Here is an 11165-nt window from a genome sequence, read left to right as displayed (position 1 = left end):
GTCTTGTGTATGGGGCCTCCCAACAGGTTCAGGAAACGTGATTCTAGGTAGAGAAAAAGGGGCAAAGGAGTCTGGAGTGGAGGAGAGAGAGATCTGACGGGGACAGAAGGGCCTGGAGGGGAGAGAGATCTGACTGGGACAGAAGGGCCTGGAGGGTAGAGAGATGTGACGGGGACAGAAGGGCCTGGAGGGGAGAGAGATGTGACTGGGACAGAGGGGCCTGGAGGGGAGAGAGATCTGACGGGGACAGAAGGGCCTGGAGGGGAGAGAGATGTGACAGGGACAGAAGGGCCTGGAGGGGAGAGAGATGTGACAGGGACAGAAGGGCCTGGAGGGGAGAGAGATCTGACTGGGACAGAGGGGCCTGGAGGGGAGAGAGATCTGACGGGGACAGAAGGGTCTGGAGGGGAGAGGGATCTGACTGGGACAGAAGGGCCTGGAGTGGAGGAGAGAGGGATCTGACAGGGACAGAAGGGCCTGGAGGGGAGAGAGATCTGACGGGGACAGAAGGGCCTGGAGGGGAGAGAGGGATCTGACAGGGACAGAAGGGCCTGGAGGGGAGAGATGTGACGGGGACAGAAGGGCCTGGAGGGGAGAGAGGGATCTGACAGGGACAGAAGGGCCTGGAGGGAAGAGAGATGTGACGGGGACAGAAGGGCCTGGAGGGGAGAGAGATCTGACTGGGACAGAGGGGCCTGGAGGGGAGAGAGATCTGACGGGGACAGAGGGGCCTGGAGGGGAGAGGGATCTGACAGGGACAGAGGGGTCTGGAGGGGAGAGGGATCTGACAGGGACAGAAGGGTCTGGAGGGAAGAGAGATGTGACGGGGACAGAAGGGCCTGGAGGGGAGAGAGATGTGACGGGGACAGAAGGGCCTGGAGGGGAGAGAGATGTGACGGGGACAGAAGGGCCTGGAGGGGAGAGGGATCTGACGGGGACAGAAGGGCCTGGAGGGGAGAGAGATGTGACGGGGACAGAAGGGCCTGGAGGGGAGAGAGATGTGACTGGGACAGAAGGGCCTGGAGGGGAGAGATGTGACGGGGACAGAAGGGCCTGGAGGGGAGAGAGGGATCTGACAGGGACAGAAGGGCCTGGAGGGAAGAGAGATGTGACGGGGACAGAAGGGCCTGGAGGGAAGAGAGATGTGACGGGGACAGAAGGGCCTGGAGGAGAGAGAGATGTGACGGGGACAGAAGGGCCTGGAGGGGAGAGAGGGATCTGACAGGGACAGAAGGGCCTGGAGGGGAGAGAGAGAGATGTGACAGGGACAGAAGGGTCTGGAGGGGAGAGAGATGTGACGGGGACAGAAGGGCCTGGAGGGGAGAGAGATGTGACAGGGACAGAAGGGCCTGGAGGGGAGAGAGAGAGAGATCTGACGGGGACAGAAGGGCCTGGAGGGGAGAGATGTGACGGGGACAGAAGGGTCTGGAGGGGAGAGAGATGTGACAGGGACAGAAGGGCCTGGAGGGGAGAGAGATGTGACAGGGACAGAAGGGCCCGGAGGGGAGAGAGATGTGACGGGGACAGAAGGGCCTGGAGGGGAGAGAGAGATCTGACGGGGACAGAAGGGCCTGGAGGGGAGAGATGTGACGGGGACAGAATGGCCTAGAGGGGAGAGAGAGAGATGTGACAGGGACAGAAGAGCCTGGAGGGGAGAGAGATGTGACAGGGACAGAAGGGCCTGGAGGGGAGAGAGAGAGAGAGAGAGATGTGACGGGGACAGAAGGGCCTGGAGGGGAGAGGGATCTGACGGGGACAGAAGGGCCTGGAGGGGAGAGAGATGTGACGGGGACAGAAGGGCCTGGAGGGGAGAGAGAGAGAGATCTGACAGGGACAGAAGGGCCTGGAGGGGAGAGAGAGAGAGAGATGTGACAGGGACAGAAGGGCCTGGAGGGGAGAGAGAGAGAGATCTGACAGGGACAGAAGGGCCTGGAGGGGAGAGAGAGAGAGAGATGTGACTGGGACAGAAGGGCCTGGAGGGGAGAGAGATGTGACAGGGACAGAAGGGCCTGGAGGGGAGAGAGATGTGACAGGGACAGAAGGGCCTGGAGGGGAGAGAGATGTGACGGGGACAGAAGGGCCTGGAGGGGAGAGAGATGTGACGGGGACAGAAGGGGGTGGGGGGGAGGGGGTCGAGAAGCCTGGAGGTCTGGATGGGGCTGAGGCGTCTAGAGGGGGGACAGAAGAGCCTGGAAGGTTTTGGATGTGTCTATAAGAGAAATTCCAGGAAGATACAGAGGGGTCTGGGTAGGATAGAGGGGTCTGGGTAGGATAGAGGGGTCTGGGTAGAATAGAGGGGTCTGGGTAGGATAGAGGGGTCTGGGTAGGATAGAGGGGTCTGGGTAGGATAGAGGGGTCTTGGTAGGATAGAGGGGTCTTGGTAGGATAGTGGGGTCTGGGTAGGATAGAGGGGTCTGGGTAGGATAGAGGGGTCTGGGTAGGATAGAGAGGTCTGGGTAGGATAGAGGGGTCTGGGTAGGATAGAGGGGTCTGGGTAGGATAGAGGGGTCTGGGTAGGATAGAGGGGTCTGGGTAGGATAGAGGGGTCTGGGTAGGATAGAGGGGTCTGGGTAGGATAGAGGGGTCTGGGTAGGATAGAGGGGTCTGGATGGGACACAATCTAGGTGTAAAATACAGAGCGGTATAAGCTGCCCCCAGCAACCAATCACTGCTCCTCGTGTTCCCAGAGCTGAGAGCTGCGATGTGATTGGCTGCTGCGGGCAGCATACACCCGTCTATACATTACACTCTATAATAAATCTGGACCTTTGTTTTTTTTTTATTGTAAGTTGTTCGGCTTCACTGAGAAATTTCGCGGAGCAGCAGTGATCAACCCGGTGAAGGAGGGCGCCAAAGCGGCAGCAGGCCTGCAGCAATACCTACAGAACCTGAGAAGTCCAGGAGAAGGTGAGGACCCAGGGGGATAGAGGACGGAGCATGCTCCCTGACCCTGTACCCCGGGGATATCCTGCTCTCACAGACCTCCCCAGTCACCATAGATGTCAGTGTACACATAGCAGGGAGTCTCATCTTGTCTCTACATATAATACAGGAGCGGCTGACGGTTCCCAGGAGGTCAGTGAGGCTGACGCAGTGCGGAGCGCATCCCCCCTCATGCAGATAGAAGGCTTCCTGTCGGCATTGACTAACGCCAACCAAGATGGCCGAGTCCTGGTGCAGCTACAAGGTAGGATCCGGCCTTCTCCATCCCTCTCCTCCACTTATGCTGTAAGCACTGGAGGGGTCTGCATGGTTGGCCTGAGGAAGACATGTATTATAGATGGCTGAGCATGAATTCTTCATCAGGGAGCAGAGACCTGGCTGTCAGTAGCGGCTCTGCGGACGTGACTGGTATGGAGGAGGCTACTGATGGTTCTCATCCTGTATGGCAGCGGATCGCTCTCTGACCACATAAAGGAGCCCGCTGGGCAGGGGACCGGCTCTCTCTACCTTCACGGATATCACATTTATTTTTAATGCCGGTTTTGTAACAGATGAGATGAGATCCGTTTATTGTGTAATTCAGATGGAGACGCGGGGAAAGTCTGTCAGGGGGATTGTCCAGGGCGTCATCTGCCTTACGTCTCTGCTGCAAAGATCCAATTACTTCTCCAAGCCGTGTGTCCTGTCACTGGAGCTCGGGAAGCTGAGATGGGGGGGCTGCTTGTTGTGGTCATTATTGGATTGTTGATGGGTGAGGGGCGATTATGAGGTGAATAGGCCGAGACCAGCCCGTGTAGGGTTAGTGATCAGCTTGTTTGTCTGACCTGCTGATAAAGCATCGACCGTCAGTCACACAGCGCCCTGTGCAATAGAAGACGTGTGGCTGATGGCCGAGGACAGCGCAGACCAACCAGGCCGGGCTGCACCACTGATGAGTGTATGATGGGTCCTATAGATGTGTACATCACCTGACTGATGGGTCCTATAGATGTGTACATCACCTGACTGATGGGTCCTATAGATGTGTACATCACCTGACTAATGGGTCCTATAGACGTGTACATTACCTGACTGATGGGTCCTATAGATGTGTACATCACCTGACTGATGGGTCCTATAGACATGTACATCACCTGACTGATGGGTCCTATAGATGTGTACATCACCTGACTGATGGGTCCTATAGATGTGTAGGTCACATGACTGATGGGTACATGATGGGTCCTATAGATGTGTAGGTCACATGACTGATGGGTCCTATAGATGTGTACATCACCTGACTGATGGGTCCTATAGATGTGTAGGTCACATGACTGATGGGTCCTATAGATGTGTACATCACCTGACTGATGGGTCCTATAGATGTGTAGGTCACATGACTGATGGGTACATGATGGGTCCTATAGATGTGTAGGCCACATGACTGATGGGTACATGATGGGTCCTATAGATGTGTAGGTCACATGACTATATGATAAATGCTTATAGATCTGCAGATCATATGACCAGTCTCCCCGCACAGGTTCCCTGGCACAGAGCAGCCTGAAGTTTCTCATGCTGAACCCAGCCGTGCATTTCACCCAAGTCTTGAAGGATTGTCGCTCTGTGATCATCGCTGGAGGGACCATGCAGCCGGTGAGAGAACTGTGACCTAGATAGTTGTCACCCGCTCGTCCAGTCTGTACCACCCTGAGGGAGCGCGGCTGGGATCCGTATACAAGGCCTGAGTTATGTGCATCCCATCTGTATGCAGAGCCGGATTATACACCGGGCAGACAATAATACTATACTATTGCTGAGCTCTGAGCCATGGAGGCCCGGACTCTACAGACCTCTGTGGTATCTGGCAGCCTCCATGATTGATATCTGGGGGAACTGGAGGCCGACTCTCCTCTTTCATTGTCAGCTTGGCTGGGGCATTCTTATGCTGAAACACATGGCTGCCACTAGGGGGTGCAGTGCTAGGTAGGTGTCACAGTATCTGTCAGAGCCCCCATAGAATCCACCTGTCACATATATCGGGGAGGAGGATCACGTATGTAATCATTGTATCCATCCTCCGTATATCGGGGAGGAGGATCACGTATGGCATCTCGTGTCCTTATTGTATCCATCCTCCGTATATCGGGGAGGAGGATCACGTATGGCATCTCGTATAATCATTGTATCCATCCTCCGTATATCGGGGAGGAGGATCACGTATGGCATCTCGTGTCCTCGTTGTATCCATCCTCCGTATATCGGGGAGGAGGATCACGTATGGCATCTCGTATAATCATTGTATCCATCCTCCGTATATCGGGGAGGAGGAGCACGTATGTAATCATTGTATCCATCCTCCGTATATCGGGGAGGAGGATCACGTATGGCATCTCGTATAATCATTGTATCCATCCTCCGTATATCGGGGAGGAGGAGCACGTATGTAATCATTGTATCCATCCTCCGTATATCGGGGAGGAGGATCACGTATGGCATCTCGTGTCCTCGTATCCATCCTCCGTATATCGGGGAGGAGGATCACGTATGGCATCTCGTATAATCATTGTATCCATCCTCCGTATATCGGGGAGGAGGATCACGTATGGCATCTCGTGTCCTCATTGTATCCATCCTCCGTATATTGGGGAGGAGGATCACGTATGGCATCTCGTATAATCATTGTATCCATCCTCCGTATATCGGGGAGGAGGATCACGTATGTAATCATTGTATCCATCCTCCGTATATCGGGGAGGAGGATCACGTATGGCATCTCGTGTCCTCATTGTATCCATCCTCTGTATATCGGGGAGGAGGATCACGTATGGCATCTCGTATAATCATTGTATCCATCCTCCGTATATCGGGGAGGAGGATCACGTATGGCATCTCGTATAATCATTGTATCCATCCTCCGTATATCGGGGAGGAGGATCACGTATGGCATCTCGTATAATCATTGTATCCATCCTCCGTATATCGGGGAGGAGGATCACGTATGGCATCTCGTATAATCATTGTATCCATCCTCCGTATATCGGGGAGGAGGATCACGTATGGCATCTCGTATAATCATTGTATCCATCCTCCGTATATCGGGGAGGAGGAGCACGTATGTAATCATTGTATCCATCCTCCGTATATCGGGGAGGAGGATCACGTATGGCATCTCGTGTCCTCGTATCCATCCTCCGTATATCGGGGAGGAGGATCACGTATGGCATCTCGTATAATCATTGTATCCATCCTCTCTATATCGGGGAGGAGGATCACGTATGGCATCTCGTGTCCTCGTTGTATCCATCCTCCGTATATCGGGGAGGAGGATCACGTATGGCATCTCGTATAATCATTGTATCCATCCTCTGTATATCGGGGAGGAGGATCACGTATGGCATCTCGTATAATCATTGTATCCATCCTCCGTATATCGGGGAGGAGGATCACGTATGGCATCTCGTGTCCTCGTTGTATCCATCCTCTCTATATCGGGGAGGAGGATCACGTATGGCATCTCGTGTCCTCGTTGTATCCATCCTCCGTATATCGGGGAGGAGGATCACGTATGGCATCTCATATAATCATTGTATCCATCCTCCGTATATCGGGGAAGAGGATCACGTATGGCATCTCGTATAATCATTGTATCCATCCTCCGTATATCGGGGAGGAGGATCACGTATGGCATCTCGTATAATCATTGTATCCATCCTCCGTATATCGGGGAGGAGGATCACGTATGGCATCTCGTGTCCTCGTTGTATCCATCCTCTCTATATCGGGGAGGAGGATCACGTATGGCATCTCGTGTCCTCGTTGTATCCATCCTCCGTATATCGGGGAGGAGGATCACGTATGGCATCTCATATAATCATTGTATCCATCCTCCGTATATCGGGGAAGAGGATCACGTATGGCATCTCGTATAATCATTGTATCCATCCTCCGTATATCGGGGAGGAGGATCACGTATGGCATCTCGTGTCCTCATTGTATCCATCCTCCGTATATCGGGGAGGAGGATCACGTATGGCATCTCGTATAATCATTGTATCCATCCTCCGTATATCGGGGAGGAGGATCACGTATGGCATCTCGTATAATCATTGTATCCATCCTCCGTATATCGGGGAGGAGGAGCACGTATGTAATCATTGTATCCATCCTCCGTATATCGGGGAGGAGGATCACGTATGGCATCTCGTATAATCATTGTATCCATCCTCCGTATATCGGGGAGGAGGATCACGTATGGCATCTCGTATAATCATTGTATCCATCCTCCGTATATCGGGGAGGAGGATCACGTATGGCATCTCGTATAATCATTGTATCCATCCTCTGTATATCGGGGAGGAGGATCACGTATGGCATCTCGTATAATCATTGTATCCATCCTCCGTATATCGGGGAGGAGGATCACGTATGTAATCATTGTATCCATCCTCCGTATATCGGGGAGGAGGATCACGTATGGCATCTCGTATAATCATTGTATCCATCCTCCGTATATCGGGGAGGAGGATCACGTATGGCATCTCGTATAATCATTGTATCCATCCTCCGTATATCGGGGAGGAGGATCACGTATGGCATCTCGTGTCCTCGTTGTATCCATCCTCCGTATATCGGGGAGGAGGATCACGTATGGCATCTCGTATAATCATTGTATCCATCCTCCGTATATCGGGGAGGAGGATCACGTATGGCATCTCGTATAATCATTGTATCCATCCTCTGTATATCGAGGAGGAGGATCACGTATGGCATCTCGTATAATCATTGTATCCATCCTCCGTATATCGGGGAGGAGGATCACGTATGGCATCTCGTATAATCATTGTATCCATCCTCCGTATATCGGGGAGGAGGATCACGTATGGCATCTCGTATAATCATTGTATCCATCCTCTGTATATCGAGGAGGAGGATCACGTATGGCATCTCGTGTCCTCGTTGTATCCATCTTCTCTCATCTTGCTGGAGGAGCTGCCGTCATGTGGCGTCTGCTTCCCGGGGATTAGCGGTGATAGGATCAGCAGGAAGTTGGCGTCTCAGGGGACGGCGTGTCACGGTTATCTCTAAATTATGAGATGTTCTATGACAGGGAATAATTCCCGGAGGTTTCCACCAGTGACAGGACGCGGCAAACGTCTACCTGGATCCATTATATTCCATACCGTGCCTCCCAGTCACCTGACTGTAACCGATGTCTCATCAGACTCCATATTGTCACCTCTGACCCCTCTCACCATTGCTCTGTGCAGGTCTCGGACTTTAAGCAGCAGCTGTTGGTCGCGGCCGGACTCGAGGTGGACAGAATAGTCGAGTTTTCCTGCGGTGAGTGATGCGTCGACCATCTCTCTCTCTCCCTCGTGTCCTGAGTTCTCATGTAAACATGTTTTTCATCAACAGGTCATGTGATCCCTCCAGAAAATATACTACCCATAGTCCTCTGCTGCGGGCCCACAAACCAACAGCTGGAGTTCACCTATGAGAAGAGAGGATTGCCTGAGATGGTAACTGTCAGTTCTCTATCCCTGTATGGTACGGAGGCCATAACTGTCTGTATACATCTATAATACTATACACAGCCCCCTGTACGGTACGGAGGCCATAACTGTCTGTATACATCTATAATACTATACACAGCCCCCTGTACGGTACGGAGGCCATAACTGTCTGTATACATCTATAATACTATACACAGCCCCCTGTACGGTACGGAGGCCATGATTGTGGAGCCTGTGTGTGTGTGTATATATATATATATATATATATATGTGTGTGTGTATATATACATACACACACACACACACACACACACACACACACACACACACACACACAGCCCCCTGTACGGTGAAGCCCCCCCACTGTCATACTCTGTCTTCTCTGCAGATGGATGAGACGGGTCGGATTCTTGCTAACCTATGTAACGTGGTCCCCGGGGGTCTCGTCTGCTTCTTCTCTTCCTATGAGTATGAGAGGCAGATCCTGGAGCGCTGGAAGAAGAGCGGCCTGCTGAGGCGTCTGGCAGCAAAGAAGAAGGTCTGTAAGTCCGGTCATGTGTGAGAAGACGTCTCCTGATCCATTACAAGAGCGGCCAGATATAGGTCACACACCGTGCACAACTGTTATATAAGGAGACTGGGAAAAGTGCGGTTTTATATATCCTACACTGTGATATCACTCATAGGTCTGCTGTTATATGTATGTACACAGTGACCTCAACAGCAGAATAGTGAGTGCAGCTCTGGAGTATAATACAGGGTGTAACTCAGGATCAGTAATGTATGTACACAGTGACCTCACCAGCAGAATAGTGAGTGCAGCTCTGGGGGATCAGTATGGGATCAGTAATGTATGTACACAGTGACCCCACCAGCAGAATAGTGAGGGCAGCTCTGGGGTATAATACAGGATGTAACTCAGGATCAGTAATGTAATGTACACAGTGACCCCACCAGCAGAATAATGAGTGCAGCTCTGGAGTATAATACAGGATGTAACTCAGGATCAGTAATGTATGTACATAGTGACCCCACCAGCAGAATAGTGAGTGCAGCTCTGGGGGATCAGTATAGGATCAGTAATGTATGTACACAGTGACCCCAGAAGCAGAATAGTGAGTGCAGCTCTGGATTATAAGTCTCATGAGAAGTTCTTGTGCCCAGATCAGTGAGGAGGATATAGGTCGGACCACCATAAAATGTTCTTATCTTGGAAAAGCCTAAGTGCTTTCCGTTGTAAATAATATATTCCTCACAAATGCAGAGATGAATTATTACATAATTTTCAGCATTGCTCCACATATACAGTAACGGGCGGGCGCGTTGTGCTCCGCGTATAGATGTAACATTGTCGCCTGTAGTTTCCCATCAGGCGTGGTGTCGGCTCAGTCTCGGCCTTGCTTCTCCGAGACTGATCCTGGGTTACAGCCCACACCACGTGTTCACCTTTCCGCTGCTTCTTATCACAACCTGTCACCATATTCACAGGTCGGCCTGTAAGCTGGGGGGAGTGTCCGCTCTCACTGTACAGCAGTGATTGCAGCTCTGGGTGAGATACCTAATGGCACGTATCTATATATAGACTGCACAATGGCGTCTGAAGGAGAACACAAACTTTCAGCCCTTTTCCCAGGACGTTTCTCTATTTTTATGTTTTTACGTTGTGCAGATATTTCAGGAGCCGAAGAAAGCGTCTCAGGTGGAGCAGGTGCTGTCCGAATATTCTCGCTGCATTAAGGTGAGAGACTTAGAGGGGTTATTCTCATATCCTTAAAGGGAAAAAAAATGTTTTCAAATCAACTGGATTTACAGATTTGTAATTTATTTCTATTTATAAATCTCCAGCCTTCCAGTACTTATCAGCTGCTGAATGTCCTGCAGGAAGTGGTGTATGACACAGTGCTCTCTGCTGCCCCCTCTGTCTATGTCAGGAACAGTCCAGAGCAGGAGAGGTTTTCTATGGGGATTTGCTGCTGCTGTGGGCAGTTCCTGACATGGACAGAGGTGGCAGCAGAGAGCACTGTGTCATACACCACTTCCTGCAGGACATACAGCAGCTGATAAGTACTAGAAGTAAATTACAAATCTATGTGTTTTACAGATTGATATGTAATATTGGATCTAATGGATTCTGTTGTGTCCCCAGCTCTCAGGCCAGTCTCCCGGACCCCTGACCGGAGCGCTGCTCTTTTCTGTGGTTGGAGGAAAAATGAGTGAAGGGATAAACTTTTCCGATGACCTGGGCCGGTATGTATGGGGGTGAGAGCAGCGGTAACATCTATCATAGTGCTATTTCTGGTATTCTATTGGGCAGAGCAGCGCTATGTGCTGTTTGCTTGAAGGGGTTGTCCGGCGAAAAAAAAAAAAATTCTTTCAAATTAACTGGTTTCATAAAATTATACAGACTTGTAATTTACTTCTAAATAAAAATCTCCAGTCTTCCAGTACTTATCAGCTGCTGTATGTCCTGCAGGAAGTGGTGTATTCTCTCCAGTCTGACACAGTGCTCTCTGCTGCCATCTCTGTCCATGTCAGGAACTGTCCAGAGCAGCAGCAAATCCCCATAGAAAACAGTAGTGTCTAAATCCCATACCGCAAAGGGACCTCACTGGGTGCGCGCACACAGCTCCCAGACAACCCCCGCTCGGATTTCATTGGCTGCTCCACTCCGGGCTTCCTATCAGTTAAAATCAGACTCTGCCGGACCCCCGAACCTAATCCGAGCGT

General features: G+C 51.4%; 1 protein-coding gene across 4 annotated transcripts in view; it reads left to right on the top strand.

Moving 5' to 3' along the window:
* DDX11 (DEAD/H-box helicase 11) overlaps nucleotides 1-11165 on the top strand; it is a 54626-nt gene that overhangs the window by 41143 nt on the left and 2318 nt on the right. For 3 of the 4 annotated variants that reach the window (XM_069965342.1, XM_069965352.1, XM_069965334.1), the window contains exons 16-23: nucleotides 2790-2907; nucleotides 3053-3187; nucleotides 4466-4578; nucleotides 8193-8265; nucleotides 8341-8444; nucleotides 8827-8976; nucleotides 10108-10176; nucleotides 10585-10685. In XM_069965342.1, the coding sequence (XP_069821443.1) occupies nucleotides 2790-2907; nucleotides 3053-3187; nucleotides 4466-4578; nucleotides 8193-8265; nucleotides 8341-8444; nucleotides 8827-8976; nucleotides 10108-10176; nucleotides 10585-10685 (863 nt within the window). Of the gene's footprint in view, nucleotides 1-2789; nucleotides 2908-3052; nucleotides 3188-4465; nucleotides 4579-8192; nucleotides 8266-8340; nucleotides 8445-8826; nucleotides 8981-10107; nucleotides 10177-10584; nucleotides 10686-11165 lie in introns of those variants that run through there. The other variant, XM_069965364.1, reaches the window with a different exon arrangement.

Source organism: Dendropsophus ebraccatus, chromosome 1, assembly GCF_027789765.1.
Source record: "Dendropsophus ebraccatus isolate aDenEbr1 chromosome 1, aDenEbr1.pat, whole genome shotgun sequence".
In the NCBI taxonomy this organism is placed as follows: domain Eukaryota; kingdom Metazoa; phylum Chordata; class Amphibia; order Anura; family Hylidae; genus Dendropsophus; species Dendropsophus ebraccatus.
The sequence above is the reverse complement of the archived record's forward strand: the minus strand, read 5'-3'. Positions and strand labels throughout refer to the sequence as shown.